Source organism: Gadus chalcogrammus, chromosome 21, assembly GCF_026213295.1.
Source record: "Gadus chalcogrammus isolate NIFS_2021 chromosome 21, NIFS_Gcha_1.0, whole genome shotgun sequence".
Taxonomy (NCBI): domain Eukaryota; kingdom Metazoa; phylum Chordata; class Actinopteri; order Gadiformes; family Gadidae; genus Gadus; species Gadus chalcogrammus.
In genome coordinates, this window is record NC_079432.1 from 11138756 (window position 1) to 11157213 (window position 18458).

The following is an 18458-nucleotide window of genomic DNA, read 5'->3' on the forward strand; positions in this document are numbered from 1 at the left end:
TCTCTCCCCCTCTCCCCTCTTCACTGCTCCTCTCTCCAGCTCTCTGCTTCTCTCTACTCCTTGTACCTCTCAGCTCCTCTCTCATTAGCTAATTTCTCCTCTTAACTGCTCCACATAGTTCCTCTCTCCTCTTCTCTCCTCCTTTCTGCTTCTCTCTTCCCCTTTGTCCACATTTCTGCTTCTGTCTCCTCCTTCTTGCTTCTTACTCCTCCTCTCTGCCCTTATCTCCTTCAGTCAGCTCCTCTCTCCTCCTCACTGGCCCACTCTCCTCCTCTCTGCTCATTACACTGCTTCTTTGATCCCCTCTACTCCTTCTTTCTGTTCCTTTCTTCTTCTCTCTCCTCCTCTCTCCTCTGCCTCTGCTCCTTTCTTTTTTATCTGTCCTCCTCTCTCTTCTACTCTGCTACTCTTCCCTTAAGATTGCCAGATTTTGTGTGTGTTTGTGTGCGTGTGTTGATAAACCGACACGTGTGCGCAGCATGTGTTCCCCACACCGCGTTCCTCTGTGCAAATTGTCATCAGATGAACGGATGTAAAATGTTTCCGCAATCTCGAAAATTTGTGAAATAATAAAACATAACTGTCAAAACACAGATAAAGGCTTGCAGGAGTTTGTGCAACAGGGAACGAGAACGAGCGCACGGAGACTGTTGTGGAGATTGAAATGTCGATGCAGTTAACCAACGTTTTTACATACACACGACTACACCATCGACCCGCAACCTAGCTTATGCGTCCCTATACACTGAGTGTGGGTTGTGTTGGGTGAGACATATTAGCTCTCTGCCTGGGCTCAATAAAGGATGGGGGGAGGTCGATTGGGAAAGCGAGAGGGGAAGGGGGTCTGATCACAGTGGTGGGGCTCTGTCTCTTCCAATAAGTAACACAATTTCTCTTCACCCTCGTACGGGGCCTGCACCTTCGCGACGGGGGCCCCCCCGGAGACAAGGGGGTGTGTGGGTGGGTTTGTGGGTGCATTGGTGGGGGGTGGGGGGATGAGGAACTGTTGGCACGTGTTTCTCCTGCAGGAAGGGGAGAAAATGTTGTAGACATTGTGAGAAAACCTTTGTGTGTGTTTGTCTTTGTGTGTGTGCATGTGTGTGCGTGTGTGTGTGAAAATAATATTCACAAGTTCAGTTTGTTGACGTGTGTGTGTCTATGTGTGTGTGTGTGTGTGCGTGCATGGGCTTTTTTGTATGTATGGACTTGAACAAAACACTCGCGAGTACAGTTTGTCGACGTGTGTTTGTGTTTGTTTGTGTGTATGCGTGTGTGTGAACAAAATGTTCACGAGTACAGTTTGTCGACGTGTGGGTGTGTGTGTGGCGATGGGTGGGAGGTGTGTGTGGCAATCATACAAATAATTTTTGTTTGCATATCTTAAATCTTGTTTGTGTTTATGTGTTTGTGTGTGTGGTCGTGTGTGTGTGTGTGTGTGTGTATGTGTGTGTGGGTGTGTGTGTGTGTGTGTGTGTGTGTGTATGTGTGTCTGTGTGTGTTGTTTGTATGTGTGTGGGTCTGTGTGTGTGTGTGTGAGTGTTCGGCTTGTTGGGCCCTCTTCCTCTTACCTAGTTACAGTGATCAGATCTCATAAAGGATGACCGACCCCCTTTTGCTTTTGCTTTTTTCTTTGGCAGGGTCCGTCAAGATAGAACGGGTGGTCACTCCTCAGGCCAGGCTTAGCCCCCCCCCCCATCACCACCACCACCACCCCCCCCTCAAAAAAGCCCCCACTGAAGCCTCTTAAAAAACGTACGTGGAGGCGGAACCAATCTAACACATGAGAGGCGGCGAGCACAGAACCACCATGAAAAAGATTTACATTGGCAAGACCGCCCTCAAAGTCTCCCGCAACGGAGCCAAGCACCAGAAGAAGAGGTAAGGGGGGGCGCTCGCAGTCCCTGGCGTCGCCACCTCTCATCGCCTCACCTTCTCCTCACCCGTCGCCCGTCCGTTCACCCATAGTCTGCTCCTCCATCCGTCAGTCCATCCGACCATCTGCCCGACAGTCCATCCGTCCGTCCGTCCATCCAGCCACAAGCCATCGGGCACATATTGTCTCTATATATTCGGAGCAATACACCATTTTTTTTAACATCCATGTATATTTACCTAGTGTTTGTTTAGGTGCAGCTAGCTGGTCTTATCTAATAATAACACGTGTTACATTGTGTTTGTCGGCTGGCTGCTCCCACGCGTCCTCTCACCTCTGCAGTTGGCCGACTGAAGGGCTGCTGCTGCGGCGGCGGCGGGTGCTCCCTCTCTCTCTCTCGCTCTCTCTCGCCCACCGCCGTTCAATGGCATGAGAGCACTTCATCGGGTTAGGCGGCGGCGGCGGTTGGCGGCGGCGGCGGCGGCGGCGGTGGGAGGATTTACGCTAGAGCCGAGTCAGCAGGGAGTCACTGGGGGCGCAGGCGTTAGAAACATCTCCCTGACACACACACCTTTACACACGGTCAAGCAGTCACCGAGTCGCTGCTCGGAGAGGAATATCATTCACAGAGAAAATAAATGGATACCTTAAATATTGATTTGAATTTGACTTTTTAAGCCTTAAACTGCACTTGTCTTTAACGGAGCTCGCTAACATAATTCAGTGTTCAACCAAGTCTTTGAGTGCTACCGTCTGTGGGCCATGGAAGCTGGGCCAATAACATTACAGGCTATCACAGTATAGGATGTTATCGCCCAATGTAAGGCAGAGAAGAATCCCGAGCAGTACTTTGCTGGGAGCAAGCAAGAGAAAGAGGGCGTCAACGAACGAAGAGAAGGGCAAAAGCGGAACACATTTCCATCTGCTGAGGCGTGAATCCGGAGAGCCGATGATGGAGTTATCAGGCTCTGCTCTGCTGTCTCCGTCAGTCTGTCAATATGGAGTCCATTAGCGTGCCCTAGCCCACCCGCACGGCCACCCCTCCTCACACTCACACTGTTAATGGAGCTGCTGGTCTAGGTATGGTGCAAGGCACGCACCCCCCAAATAAGAACTAAAAATAGTCGTCACTGCGCGCTGTTCCCTTCTAATTGCATGCTCCGGTGTGCTGTGGTCGGGGCAAGTGGAAGTGTGTGTGTGTGTGGGGGGGGGGGGGGTTCGAAACAGGGCCCATCCCAGTCAATTGCTGTGATGGATTGGGTGTGTTTCGGCTCATATTTCATCAGGTACATTACGTATCATGAATAATAGTCTTTCCCCCTGTGGATTGTCAAAGGGGGGGGGGCGGGGCTGAGGGGCGGGGCCGTTTCATTCTTAACGAGGGGACTTTACAATAGCTCAGCCATGAATGACCTTAAGAGGAGGCCTGGGTGGAAATGGTTTCTTTGAGGTTTAAAGGAGCATGACCGGGGCGTGGTGGTGTCCATTCACAGCCTCATTTTCAAGGCTCGCTCTTGCAACGGTCGTTGTACAAGAGATCCTGGCAGATGATCCTGAGAGTTTGGGCAGGCCAATCGCAAGCCAGGGGGTGGTGCCTGACCTGTGATTGGGCCGATTGGTCGTGACCTGAGACTGAGGTTTGAACGATTTTATCAGGTGATTATATCAACAGCATGTTCTGGGTCGCTGGAAGAACTTTGTACTCACACAAAAGACAGGTCATTCTTTGTGTTTGTAAGTCACAGGCACTGAGCTGAAGTGACCCGTGCAGTCTATCTCTGTCACGTTGGGCTAGTAGATATTGATCAGAGCAGCTACGATCAGATAAGACGCTTCTTTCGGGAGACGGGATCATGCTGTTGCATTCCATTCATCCTCTTGAATAAGCCTGAAAAAAGGCCAAAGTTGTTCTCCCTTTGCTAGAGCCAGGATGTAGGTCTACTGTATTTGTCTTGCATCTGCCTGTTTAGTTCGTCACACAAACTGCATTCCTCATGACTCATCAATTTCAGTCACTGTTCCCATCCCATAATACAAATACCAATATAAGAAAAGAAGCCGTTTCCCAGCTTTATTTATTTGAAATCGTTGACGCTTGATGCCATGTTTCACCTTGTTTGTATGTGTGTGCACGTGTCTGTGCTTGTGTGTATGTGTGTGCGTGACTCTGTGCGTGTGTGTTTGTTTGTATGTGTGTGTGTTTGTGTGGGTGCGTGCGTGTCTGTGCGTCCATGCGTATGTGTGTGCGTGTGCGTGTGCGTGTGTGTGTGTGCGCGTGTGTGTGTGTGCGTGTTGGGCCGCAGCTCCCTGCTGGAGCAGAAGGAGGACCTGCGGAAGCGGCTGTCCTTCACCACCCACAAGCTGGAGCTCCTGGAGAGCGAGTTCGACTCCACGCGGCAGTACCTGGAGACGGAGCTGCGCCGCGCCCAGGAGGAGCTCGACAAGTTCACCGACAAGCTGCGCAGGTAGGGGGGGCGGCGCCGGCAGGGGGGGTGGGGGACGGGTAGGGTGGGGGGGCTGCTCCGTCAGGGAGGGTGGGGGTCAGGTAGGGTGGGGGGGTGCTTCTCCATCAGGTAGGGTGGGGGGGTGCTTCTCCATCAGGTAGGGTGGGGGGGTGCTTCTCCATCAGGTAGGGTGGGGGGGTGCTTCTCCATCAGGTAGGGTGGAGGGGGTGCTTCTCCATCAGGTAGGGGTGGGGGGGTGCTTCTCCATCAGGGAGGGTGGGGGGGGTGCTTCTCCGTCAGGTAGGGGAGGGGGGGTGTTGCTCTGTCAGTTCTCGCGGGGGAACTGACGAAGTGACTTACGAAAAAAAGGTGGAGAACAATCCAATAAGAGCATTGGAGAAAGCTATGAATTGAAAGGTGATCGGTACGACTCATGAGCTAGTTTCAGCGTAATTAGTTTCTATTTGTGAGTGGAATGCTCTCGGCACATTTCAGACCATTCAGGGCATCTCTGCCCTGATTTGTTTAGGGGATTCATCTTGCCTGTCAATCACAAGTGAGCACTCCTCAGTGGGGGAGACATGTGGGGCAGGAGGGAACAGAGTGGGAGGAGGTGCTTTTGGAGTTGCTTAGTTTCAGCTTTAATTGGGCTGCATGGGCACAATGCTACGTTTAAACTAGATTGCTGTAGGAATCGATTGGTTTGTTGGTTTCTGAAAGGCTAATATGAATGAGCCGCACAATTTTAGTAATACTGACCGTAATTGGTCGTGTTTATTTTTATTTTGTAGTTGTTTCATTCTTATTGTTTGTATAAAAGCTCCCCTCTTGAGAAAGTGCAAGTGACGGGAAAGTGTAGGAGGTGTGAAGGCGCAAGACTAGCTTGAAAGTTTGATTAACGCTGGGTTCTGTTCAGTTCTGTCACACAGCCATGCACGCACAAAGAATTAGTGTTACAATAATTGTTCTCTTTCTTCACTGCCCCTCAGCTGTCAATATATTGAAACAAAGGGAATAGGAGGATTGGTATGGGCCTAATACTGATTTTTTGTGTGGGAGGAGTACACGATTTCTGATGGAACGTTTAGCTATGTGGTCAACACGTTACCTAACCCAATAGGATGTCGGGTTAGGTTTTTTTATTGTTTTTTTATTAAAAAATACAATGCAACATTTCTGTGATTAGATCAGCCTTGTTTTCATACAGTCAAGGGCTGCCTAATCTTTAATCAAATCCCCTCCCACAGGGAAAACACATACATTTCTAAAATGAGTCTTTCGGGCAACAATCTGAGCTAACTAGGTACTGTTGCCCAATCAGGGACACCGGCATATCACCTGACTTCCCTCACCACACAGAGCAGACGCCCTGATGAATCTGTAACTGCAGCCGTGTGTGATGAGGGAACATAAGCTCATTGTAGTTCTTCAGCGTTTCAATAAAGTTGAGATCCAGTGTGTGTGTGTGAGAGTGCCAGTCCTACCCTGTATACCCTGCTTCATCTTAATGCATATCTGTGTGTGTGTGTGTGTGTGTGTGTGTGTGTGTGTGTGTGTGTGTGTGTGTGTGTGTGTGTGTGTGTGTGTGTGTGTGTGTGTGTGTGTGTGTGTATGTCTTTGTGTGTGTGTGTGTGTGTGTGTGTCTGTGTGTGTGTCTGTGTGGGTGGGTGGGTGCGTGCGTGCGTGCGTGCGTGCGTGCGTGCGTGCGTGCGTGCGTGCGTGCGTGCGTGCGTGTGTGCATGTGCGTGGGCAACTGTGCGTACGGGCATTGAGCGAGGAGTGTTATTGGCTCCACAGCAACACTGTGCTTTGTCGCCTGTAGAATACAGAGCAGCTACTCGGCATTGCAGAGGATCAATCAAGATCTGGAGGAAAAGATTCACAGAAATGTAAGTGGTCTGCCCACTTGTTTGTAGTGCATTGCTCATGGCAATGCACTTATGTGTCCCTGGCTTATGTGTCCCTTCCTGTACAAAAACCAAAAGGAGAGTTGAGAAAATTCATGCAAACCATGCTGTTTATATCATGGTTTTACCTACATAGGAACCCATTGGGAGCTGAAATGTGTATGTGTAATTAATTCTGGCTTATTTTAATTGGACACCCTCCTGCTGACATCTAAGCAGTAGCATAAGACGTTTGTCTTTGGCGCTGGAGATAAAATGAACCAGGTAGCAGAGGATCATCGTTCAACCACCATTAACGATGTGCCTTTCCCGCCCAAAGAGAAAGGCTTAATCTATAATGAGGGCCACTAGTTTGGGAGATAAAAGACTATGACAGCTGTGAGTTAGGACCCAGGGGTCAATAGCGAGGAGGAATTGGAGGTCACGCAGACTCATGTGAGAAAATAAGTTATTGCTGCGTTAAGAGAAACTTTAACAGCTCCTTTGTCGTGTGCTATTGATTCATCGTGGCGTTGAATAGGTTGAACATTTCATTCATTATGGGCCGGTGCTGAATGGGTTTGCCCGTGAAGCTTCAACCACCATAACAGTGTCAGCACATTGTCATTACAGCAGAGACAAACGTTACACAGCCAGATTGGCAAATGCATTTGTTTCTATGCAGTCAGTCACTGACGATTGGTCGGTGACCTTTTGCGAAACCCCGCTACAGGTTTAGGCCTGAAAGAGGTTAAAAAAGCTTAGTGTCTTCAACAAACACCGTTGCTAATGTTTGCATTCTTAGGCAACTTATTAGGCAGTTATTTCATTCATAGCTGGCGCTAATAGCCTTGATTATTTGTTCAGTGTTTGCGGGTATAGCTGAATGTGTTTGCTTCATAGAATGGAAGTTAGTCTGTTTGTAATTTTTCAAGCGTTGCATTTGTATATTGTGTATTCATATTGGCTCATTAGTTTGGCAACACTATTTATCTCCCATTTCATCACAAGCTATTACTCTAAAAAACAGTAATGAGTGTGTGTGCAACAACAAAAAGCATTGTCACATTTCCACACTGTGGTCGGCACGCTTTCAACCAATTCCCGGCGTGATGCATTTCAATAAATATTTCATAATTCAATCGTGGCATTCGTAAAGTGCTTCTCAAGACACCGAGAACTCATTAAGTAGTGAAGCGCCAGAAAAGTGGATACTTTGGCAACTAAGCCCCTCCTCCTCCCCCTCCCCCTCCCCCACCCCTCCTCCTCCCCCTCCCCTCCCCTCCCCCTCTCCCGGCAGACCCAGCACCACGACGATGAGAAGCGGGCCCTGAGCAGGGAGATCATCGTCCTCAACAACCACCTGATCGAGGCCAAGCTCACCATAGAGAAGCTGCAGGAGGACAACGTGAGCGTTCACTGTCTTGTGACACACATTGGTTCATTTGTCTGTAGCAGCGACTTTACGATTTAATATCACTGTTTTAAAAATGCTAAATTGCTATAATTTGATCAATTTGGACAATATTTTAATCATAGGATGTGGAAGGGAAGCGAACACCTCCCCTGGTCATAATCCAATCCATAACACCCATACCATGCTCTATACATTCCTCCAAGATAAGTGACCAGGCCACAGCCGCCTCACACCTTCCTGTGCTTCCTCAGGAGCTGTACAGGAAGGACTGCAACCTGGCCGCCCAACTGCTCCAGTGTAACAAGGCTGTGTACCGGGCCCAGCTCTCTGAGGTAAGCCCTCACACAGCACCATACTGTCCAATACCCTGTCAAGCCCTCTGAGTTACCCCTCCACAGTAAGTGAGTTGTTATCGCAAAGCCTCTGTGTTATTAGCATGCGTGATAGCATTTTATTTATTTAGATTTTTTTTTTTTAAAAGATCTTGCTTTTTTCTAAAACCTTAAGACACAATTGGATATCGGCATTGGAAATATCCTATCTGCATTACTCACTGGACATTAGTTAAAACATATACAGTACTGTAAAATGATTTATAGACATTTTAATTCAAGGGGTCTTTGCCTTGGACAGCACAGCAGTGCTGATCCCGAAGAACTGCCATTCAGAGAGGGCTTCATCTTTAGGTGGGGTCAAAGCTGTATGTTTGGTGTCCAACCCAGTTTGTACAAAACAACCTAAAACCATTAGCCTGACATCGCTTGACCCATTCCCAAATGCCTTTTAGTCTGGCACCCCTCGGTTAATTTTCGATTTCCAAGGGCTGTACTCAATAGACGCAGACCAAAACCCCTTGGGGCCAAACTGGATAGACCAGAACCAATCAGAGCTATGAACCATTTGTTTATGCAAATACATCAACAGTGTACAGTCCTCTGTACTGTCATCGTATCAAACCCGCCACATAACAGTTAAACTGTTGTGATTGGCCAGACCCGGGCCAGGTCTGCTGGGAATCTGTCTGAACGGGAGGGCAGCCAGACACATTTGCCAGAGCCGATAAAACATGGGCTCGCAGATTCTTCTGGTGCTAGGGTCATGAAACCGTATATTCCCATAATAAAGCCTCAGAATGTGCAGGCAATTTTCTGCCTGCACCTGAAAGTCTGACCTTTAATATAACTTTTTATTTCTTTAGTCAACAGCACTGAATCATAACAAGCGCCGTCAAATAATTGTGAAGAGATTGATCATGTAATTGAATAGCACACACACACACACACACACACACACACACACACACACACACACACACACACACACACACACACACACACACACACACACACACACACACACACACACACACACACACACACACACACTATTGGCAGGCTAGCCACAGGTGTATGTAACGTGACTCACAGTCTTTTGTTTCATTAAACTCTACGAGGGCTCCGGTATTCTGTATTGGGCCACTGGCTTAATTAGTGTTATGAGATACGGCTGTGTTACCCCGCTAAGCACGCTGTGACACCGTTCCACGTGTGTGAGATACAAATATATAAACACAAAAACATACAAATATACACATATACAAATATACACATATACAAATATACACATCAACAAATAAACAAATATACATATACAAATATGCAAACATACAAATGCAATACAAATACAACTGCACATTATGCTCAACCATGTCACACACGCATTGATATGTGTGTGTGTGTGTGTGTGTCTGTATGCATATGCTGTGTGTGTTTTACGCCAGTTTGATCACCAGTTTGTTGGCACTGCTTGTGCTGGTTCAGCTCTGGGCCCTGGGCCTCGTTCGCGTGACAACAGCAGATTTGTAATCTGGGTCCGGGTCCATACACCCTAAAAGAATGGATGTCCACTTTTTGCCCGAACGGCTGACTGGAAATATCAATGTGAGCGGCGATGCGATCGATGGCGATGCAAAGCTCTTGAAAGCTGAAAGCCCAGTGCCAGAGGCAGCAGCAGAGTACAGCAGCAGAGTGGGCCGAGCCAAGCATATGCATATGCATATGCATATGCGTATGCATGCCGTGGCATTATGTAACACAAAGATGATGCATGTGGTATGTTCCTTATGTGCTCTCTGTTTGTCCAACAGCAGTGGGCCCTAGGGAGACACATGAAAGTGGGGGACACTTTATAATACCTGTCAGTAATGAGTCATTATAAGCCTTGAGTTGACAATGAGCAAATCGTAAGCAAATCTTAAATATAGATCGGTAGATGATTAATAAGTGCTCAGCCTACTAGCCTATCATGTCGCCTGTACCTATTGTTCGGCTCATCTATCCATCATAGATGGTGGTGGCCATTTGTGATGTCACAAGAGAGACGATATTGACATGGCATCGACAGCACACCTGGTGGTGAAATAGTTTCGCTTTAACATAGCCCTTATTAATCATCTGCAAATGTGAATTAATGTTTTGTTAATGATTAGGTCATCATTAATTATAGTCTTACACATGCCTAAGACTGAACGTTTTTATAGAGTGTTACCTGAAAGTAAATCAATGAATGTTACCAATGCTACGAATGCACTGCTGCTTGGACCCTGAAGCACATTTCACGTAGTTTGATTTGTGCGTTTTGTATGTCACCCTCCAACGTATTAACACGTAAAAAGTGGGTGTTTAATTATGGGCTTCAATATCTGAGCAGCACATGAAGGCTCATTTTGCTCACATGTGAAACAATAGGCGCGCTGTAAAATGTGTGGACAGCCATCGCCTGGCGTTTAGCGTGTTCAAAGTTGTAAATTATTATGAATAATTATCCATTCAGTGTCCCAGAAATTGGCATGGCTCCCGTTTCTCCCAAGTTATAATTAGCTTGCATCTCCTTGCCAGCCGGCTAGATCCATGTTGGCTGTGTGCTGCAGTTGGCCTAAAGCTTGTTGCTATGGAGAAGCAGACACAGAGGACGGTACATGCAGAGGGCTATCGTTGAGGAGGTATGGACTGGAAAGGAAATGTCTGTCAGCCATGGATTTACTTCTCCCCTCAGTCCTGAACTATGGAGTTTGGCACAGTGATCACAATCAGTGTGTGGGTTTTAATGCAGGTTTTTTTTTATTTCTGCAATGTAAAAATGTCACTGCTTTATTGATTGCACCCCAAGAATCGATAGCACACAATTCCCACTCTGCAATAAATACAAGACCGACAAAACGGCTTAATAAATGAATGAATGTATTGCTATATATAACAGAATAATTCATTAATAATACATGAAAAACATAGTGTTCAGGTATGGCATAATGTCTCTTCATGCCAGGCTATATAAAAAAAAAAAAACATATATATATATGTATTGCATTATATTATGCATGCAATCTGCTGAGTATGCATATAGATTTCCATTATCCAGCAGTGCATTAGAGCAGAAACGCTGCTGAATCTGTTCCAAGTGGTACAAACCTTGTACATCATTCCTGAAGCCCAGCAGGATTACGACACAGCTATGCTGATACAGTGACAGATCACACACCATTGTTCCACTCCTTTCCATAATGCATGATGAAATTCAGCCGTTAACTCGTACTAACAATTTTGCAAAGATGCAAAAAAAAGATGCAAGATGGAAAAAAACATTGTCCCATTTTGGAGATGGTGACAGAATGGACGGGGGAGACAGCTATTGAGCTACCGGCGGGAAAATGATCATGTCAAACTGTCAAATTCGTTTAGACAAGTTTACATTTCCACACAGAGGGATGTGTTTCATTACGGGGTTGTCTTGAACACCGACAGGTTTTGGGGTTCCTCTCCCCCTTTAACCAGTGCTCTCCTGGTCATTGTGCTCTATCCTCCCAGCTGCCTGCAGACCTTCAGCAGCGGGTCACCCTGCACCTGGAGGAGTCCTCTCTCGGCCACCCCTCCTACGCCGACTCCGTCCCCGGCTCCGTCATCGCCGAAGCGCTGGAGAAGGCCGACGAGGCCTGTAGCAGCAGCCAGGCCTCCCACTCGCCTAGCCCGCCACCCCAGGAGCATGGCTTCCTCATGGACACCTTGGGCAGGGTGGACCGCCCCCGCTCCGGCCAAGTGCTGGGCCTGGGCTTCGGCCTCCGCGCGGCCTACAAAACTGACCTGTACAGCAGCGACACGGCCCTGTACTGCCCGGACGAGCGGCTCCGGGAGAGGAGGCCCAGCATGGACCTCCACGGCCAGAGGAAGCTGCTCTACGGGCCCCAGAACTCCATGGACAGCAACCCGGAGGAGGCCCCGGTGGCGCTGAGGCCCGGCTTCTCCCAGGAGCACTTTGGGGGCAAGTTCCCGGGCTCCAGCACCTACTCCAGTTTCAGCGGGCCAGGCTCGGAGGACAAGGGCGAGGGCCCGCCCAGCAGCGGGGGGTCCTCGCCCCACCACCACTCCCTCTACATGGAGTGGAGGGACGCCGGCGACTACGAGCGCAAGAGCAACTCCTCCTGGGAGCGGGACAGCCCCGGCGGCTTCTCCATCGGCGCCCACCCCTTCCAGCAGGCGGAGCTGAGCCACCACCAGCACCCACACCACCAACACCACCAGAACGGCAGCTCGCCCGTGTACAGCCGCACCATGTCCTCCTGCTTCAGCGAGCCCTACGAGCCGCTGCCGCCCTCCTCCTCCCCCAGCGTGGCCTACGGGGACAGCCGCCGCGGCAGCGCCCTGGCCCCGGGCGAGGCGGAGGAAGAGGAGGAGGAGGAGGAGGAGCTGATCGGCCGGTGGCGGCAGCTGAGCGTGGAGGACCTGAGCGCCGCCGCGTACCGCAGCCCCGGCCGCGCCTCCCCCTACAGCTTCTCCGAGCAGCACTTCTCGGTGCGGCCCTCCAAGATCCGCCTGGGCCCGCTGTACAGCAGCTTCCAGGAGGGGGCCGACTACTACCCGCACCAGGGGGCGGCCGACTCAGTGTGGGGTGGCGGCGGCGGCGGCGGCGGCAGCCCCAGCTCGGAGCGCGGCCCCGTGATGATGATGGGCCGGCAGTGCCACAGCGCGCAGGCGCACCTGTACCGCGCCAAGGAGGACAGCCAGGAGTCGGAGAACAGCCTCTACCACTCAGGGAGCTCCAAGGACCTGGAGGGCAGCGTGGGCGGGGCGGGGGCCGTCGGGGCCGGGGAGGAGTACGCCCCGGCCAGCCCCACCAGCTCCGGCGAGTCCCTGAACCGGGGGGCCACGCTGGAGATGCAGGCGGCCGAGCTGCAGCACTATCAGGCCGAGATGCAGCACAACCTCCCGCCGCAGGGGAGCCAGACGTCCCCCCCGCCTCCCCCGCCCCCTCCCCCTTACAGCCAAAAATTTGGTACCCTGGGACTCTCCAGGAAAGACAGTCTGACCAAGGCCCAGTTGTACGGAACTCTTCTGAACTGAAAGAAACTCAGCGTTCTTGGTTTAGTTTTGTTATAATTGATCATTGGTATACAGGACGCGACTTGGCATGTGTTAGCCCAGCCGCTAATAGCGTGATCGTGACCAGAATGTTGTTTTTTTTAAGTATCAGGGTGCCTGGGAATAAGGAGTTATATTGCAGTATCATGAGCGTATAGTAATCATGGCTTACTGATACAGGGCTTTGGATGTAAAACAATGGAAGACAACTGCTTTCATTCCATTAGGGAAATCTAAGCAACAAGCGATTGAAGATGGACGTCTTTTAAGAATGTAAATGTGTTTGAAGTTCAAATGTAAAAAACGATATTCAAATTCTTATAATGGAGTGATATTTTTTGTATGTATGTTGTTAACATGCCATAAACAACCAACTGAATATGAGCGTTTTTTGAGAAACGCAGAACATGTACATACATTTCAACAAGAAACTGCCAACCAGCTAGTGGCGAGAGAGACGTATGAGAAAGATATTTTATGCCAACACAGCACACACGATTGGTTTCAGTTCATTATTTTTTAAGTAGACTGGAATTGTGTCAGCCACGTAAAGATCTAGAGATATAAATTCTGAAAAGTGAGTGTAAATTTTTTCCTTTTTCTTTATTCGTTCCTGAAATAAATTACAAGGTATGGATTGATGTATCATTTTATTATTAATGGTCAGTTTTGGAGAAGTATGCTTCTTTTTGGTTAATGTAATGTTTGCTATATATCCCAGAGATTACCGTTTCCTATTCCCATTCTACCTCAAATTTGGATCCCTAATGAAGCCACTGCAACCCTGTTTCTATGACAACAATGCATGTATCTATATTTCTGTTGTTTTGTTGCCATAATAAAGCACAAATTAACCCAAGAGGCACTGCTTGGATGTTTTGCTTCAAGCCATGTTCTGACACATTGACACGCGCAAATGAACAAAATGAGGATGAGAGAATAAAATAAACTTTTCATTGTTGAAAATGATAATCCATTATGCAATAGTAAACGGTACGTTTGATTCATCAGTCCATATTAAATGCTGCCTTTATAAGAAAGGGTAAAGCGATCGGTTAAACGGAAGTAGCGGAGCGGGTGACAGGGGACTTGCGGAGACAAGACACTTGCAACCCCTCTGAGGCGCCGCTTCTCAATCCTATGAAGTATGGAGCCTGCTGATCCACGTTGTTTCTTTATGTCCGCGAATGCGACGGGTTGATCGTGATTCATGATCACTGGAGTTCCCGATTGAGTCACGGGCGGAAGGCTTCTCCTCGTCTCTCGGTGTGATCGTTTCTGGTATGACACCATGTGTTACTTTTTTCTTCAACATCATCCTTTCCCTGCCTTTTTTTTTTTAAAATTATTCTATAATATTTGAATCGATATAGTGATGCGTCCAACAGTGTTGGAAAAGCCGGAAAATGATGATTGGTCTTAAAAAAAAGGGATTTGCACAAACGTTAACCAAACAAACTCAAGGGACTGAAGTATCAGTTTTGTATCTTGTGAACATTCATGAGGGAATTCGTTTTAATGAAGAAACGCGCGTGTGTGTGTGTGTGTGTGTGTGTGTGTGTGTGTGTGTGTGTGTGTGTGTACTGTAGGCCTATATATAACGGTTGATCTGGGGCAACCAATTATCCAGAGATTTGTTTTCGTTCGACAAACTTTCTGATTCATTCCCATTGTTTTCTGTTCAATGTTGTGTGATTGTTATAATGGTGATTTAAAGTGGACACTTTAAATACGCGCTCTAAATAAGACAGACACACACGATTGAATAGTTATTTCATAACCCAAGGCAAGGACCACAGCATAGCTCATTAGCGAGCTTGTTCGGTGGATACAGTGCCACTTAAAAATAAACCACACTTTTTTGGAGTAGCCTTTTCAGGCCTACTCTACTGAAACACAGGTTAGTGGATGTGTTCCTTCTATGCAGCATCATGGAGGCAGGAGGTAACAGCTATTTTTGTGTTGAACCGAGAAATAATAAGATAATTACTATTCAGCCTTATTAAAAATGAAAATCTGAAATTCTAAAAAATAAAGTGATATACATGCACAAATGCATCTATACAGTATTTACACTATTATAAAGAGATATTTGAAATCATAATGCATGCATATTTAGTAAGTCAATGCAAATACAATGAAAACTGTAAGTTTGATATATTGGTTTATTGTGTAGGGAAGATTCAAGTCAGCAAGGTAATAGTTTTAGCCAGCCATCTCTCCAGCGGTGTTAGTTATACAAAATAGGATACACATAAATATATCAAAATATATAAAAGGAAATACCGACCTGACTTATGTCACCTTCATAATATTATTACTCATCAATAATCACAGCAGCCTCTTAGATCAACCGTAACACGTTCCTTGGGGAAAGCTAAATGCTTGGCGTTTGACACTACATAGGCCTGCTGCAGATTAGAGATTCAAGCATTTACACTTCAAAACAATTCCAGAAGGTTGACAGGATGTACAGATGTACACAACATGATGCATACCAATTATACTCACAACAGGTGTTGCGTCAAAGGATATGTGTGATTGAATTGTTAATTTCGAGACGAAGTCTTCCTGATTAGCACTAGCCGTTGGTCACAATGTGGAAGGTTTTCAGTTAATGTCCAGCAGATGGCACCCAAGACTCAAGTCTTGACATCGCAGTAACAACTATGCTAGAAAGGGTGCGTTTCCCTGCAGCCAAGTTACATCTCTATAGAGAGCATTAATGAAGTCAAAGTTATTACCGATGTTTAAAATACATGGAGGATTGGAGAACACTCATTCACACAATTCAAAACCCTGTATCACGTATCCATGTATAGAAGGATACAGATCTAATTAAACTATTTAACCCCACAGAAAAGAGAAGATGTCACGGCTGGATGATATTCAACCCCCGACCAAAGAGTGTGTAACTGCCAGATAGGTTTCACACCACCATTCCACTTAGGTTAAAACCTTGAATACAAACCCAAAGACAAGCATGTCTTCAATCTAATTGCTTTCCACTTCATTCCGTCAGTCCCACCATTCTCTCGCTCATCTCCCACAGCCTCTTGGCCGCCTGCACGTCCGTGGCTTTATCCAGCAGCGTGTCCTCCGCACAGTCTGCAAAGTACCTCCCCGACACGCCCTCCACCAGCGGGGAGCAGGCCAGGTACAGCAGGGTCTGAGCCCCTTGCAGCGCGTTCCTGAAGAAGGCCAGCACGGCCAGGTAGAACAGGGGCCTTGCCAGCATGGGGATGTGGATGTGCCTGCCCAGCCTTGTCCTCACGATGCCGGGACTCACCGCGTTCACCGTGACCCCGGAGGCCACACCCAGCCGGCGGGACAGCTCCATGCAGAACAGCAGGTTGGCAAGCTTGCTCTGGCTGTAGCAGAAGGCCTTGTCGTAGCCGCGCTCGCTGTTGGGGTCGTCAAAGTTGATGTGACCGTACTTGTAGAGCTTGGAGGAGACCACCACCACCCGGCCGGCCTCTGCCGCCTTCAGCCGGTCCAGCAGGAGGTGGGTGAGCAGGAAGTGGCCCAGGTGGTTGACGCCGAACTGCATCTCGAAGCCCTCCACCGTTTTGGTGTAGGGACATTGGTAGACGCCTGCGTTGTTGATGAGAACGTCTATCTTTGACTCCTCCTGATTGGGCCAGAGAGAATCTTTACTTTAAAATGGCATCAAGTGGTTCCATTTAAGGGAGAACAAAAAACACTAGTAGATTGGTTTGCATTTTAGATGACCACCGCTAGGTTAAACACATTCCATTGCATGCATAACCTATTGTCCTAAAGGTTACTGTAGTATTGTTGTAAATGTAGTATACAGGCGTTTAAGTAATTATACTTTTAATTGCTTAAATTATACTTCTAATTTTAAACTCGGAGATTGGTGACCTATATATTTCAGTACCATGGACAACGCCTCATCTGTTTAACTTTGCGCCGAGAGCTATAGAAAGAACTGAACAACAGAAAATAAAGGGCCATTGTCCTTGACAATACAGGAACTGCACTAAACCAACTCCAAAGACCTGCACAATGCTATTATGCTTTTCCAAATTACTTAGATGTTGAATTGACTAATCTGAAGTTAACACTTACCTTATTAATAACTTCGCAAAATTCCCGGACCGATGAAAGCGACGCCAGGTCCAAGTGTTTAACGATAACTTCACCAGTATTTGGTCCAGCTTCTTTTCTGATATCTCGGGCTGCTTGTTCTGCGCTTTCCCGATCCCGACACGCCATGATCACCCGGGCCTGGAGTTTCACCAACTCCCCGGCCACTGCCTTTCCTATACCGCAGTTGGCACCGGTTACGACCACCGTTTTCCCCCGCATCATGTCAGCATGATAGCGGAGAAGCTCCACAGCTTTCTGCCGGGGAAATATTCGACGCATGATAAGCAGCACACCGCCGCCGACGACCGCAGCAATGATCACTGCTGTTGTCATTGAAGCCAGTAAAAGTGTCAAACGACCAGGTTGAAAATATCTGAAGGGTAGCGGTCAGTGTACAGAACCCACTACACCGTTTGTTTTGTAACAGGGATTTGAACCGGAAGTACTACGACGAGGGAAATATTTATATTGCGGTCATCAAATTAAAAGCCCGCTTGCATTCAAAATACAAATTAAGCACTTATACATTACTCTTTAAAGTACTATTTATTAAAACGAAAGCCCAATTATTTATACGGAAGAGGATTAGGGCCACACGTTGAATTATGACTTTATACTCAGAATAATGATTTTAATCTCAGAATTAAAAGAAAAAATGTAGCCCATATCCTCTTCCGTATTTTCTCGCAATAGTTTGTAATAAATGTGAAATGGCTTGTAAATGTAATGTAATAATTTATTTTTGATTAAAAAATCAAAAAATACGTATGGATACACATTTTTTTATGTTTGTACGTTTACTGAGCTGGATTTAACTTAATTTGATTTTATGAATATCCAGTGTTGGGCAAGTTACTTTAACAAAGAAATTAGTTACTGTTACTAGTTACTAGACTCAAAAAGAAACTTAAGTAGTTGCTCCTTACAAATTATAAAAGTAACTATTGCGTTACTTTCAAGTACATTTTTAAATGATCAAATCAATCGATTACTCGTTACTGAAAAAATTAATGCCGTTGACGCCGTTATTTATAATGCCATTATTTATAACGCCATTATTCCCATCACTGTGACTATCACAGAAAACATGTCCTCTGTTCATAACCAACTTGTAGGCATTTTAAATGATTTAGCACATTTTATCCCAGCCAGGATAAGATTATAGGGGCCTGGATATATTAAAGAATAAACAATGACCATATTAAAAAAGAAATACATCCTATAAATAACACTTCCTATAAATATAATTTCATGGAATTACCCCTTTTATTGCAGGAAAAATTATCGCGTACTGGCAATTATAATGGATTGGAA

General features: G+C 47.0%; 2 protein-coding genes across 2 annotated transcripts; one reads left to right on the top strand and one right to left on the bottom strand.

Annotated features, from left to right (window-relative positions):
• The first annotated feature begins 1780 nt into the window (after positions 1-1780).
• Positions 1781-13013, top strand: si:dkey-174m14.3 (uncharacterized protein LOC563117 homolog). The gene is made up of 6 exons (XM_056581761.1): positions 1781-1878; positions 4177-4338; positions 6140-6206; positions 7504-7611; positions 7872-7952; positions 11484-13013. Exons 1-6 carry the CDS (start codon positions 1781-1783, stop codon positions 13011-13013), a joined length of 2046 nt encoding a protein of 681 aa, XP_056437736.1.
• Positions 13014-15183: 2170 nt separating this feature from the next.
• On the bottom strand, positions 15184-17671 carry rdh14b (retinol dehydrogenase 14b). The gene is made up of 2 exons (XM_056580889.1): positions 17124-17671; positions 15184-16662 (listed from the first exon to the last, which is right to left on the bottom strand). Exons 1-2 carry the CDS (start codon positions 17475-17477, stop codon positions 16042-16044), a joined length of 975 nt encoding a protein of 324 aa, XP_056436864.1. The 5' UTR covers positions 17478-17671; the 3' UTR covers positions 15184-16041.
• Between the last annotated feature and the right edge of the window lie 787 nt (positions 17672-18458).

Excerpts from the sequence above, each read along its gene's own strand:
- si:dkey-174m14.3 (XM_056581761.1), top strand. The coding sequence starts at position 1,781 with ATGAGAGGCGGCGAGCACAGAACCACCATGAAAAAGATTTACATTGGC. Across the intron at positions 4,339-6,139 it reads TTCACCGACAAGCTGCGCAG|AATACAGAGCAGCTACTCGG; the intron begins GTAGGGGGGGCG and ends TGTCGCCTGTAG. Across the intron at positions 6,207-7,503 it reads AGGAAAAGATTCACAGAAAT|ACCCAGCACCACGACGATGA; the intron begins GTAAGTGGTCTG and ends CTCTCCCGGCAG.
- rdh14b (XM_056580889.1), bottom strand. The coding sequence starts at position 17,477 with ATGACAACAGCAGTGATCATTGCTGCGGTCGTCGGCGGCGGTGTGCTG. Across the intron at positions 16,663-17,123 it reads TTTGCGAAGTTATTAATAAG|GAGGAGTCAAAGATAGACGT; the intron begins GTAAGTGTTAAC and ends TGGCCCAATCAG.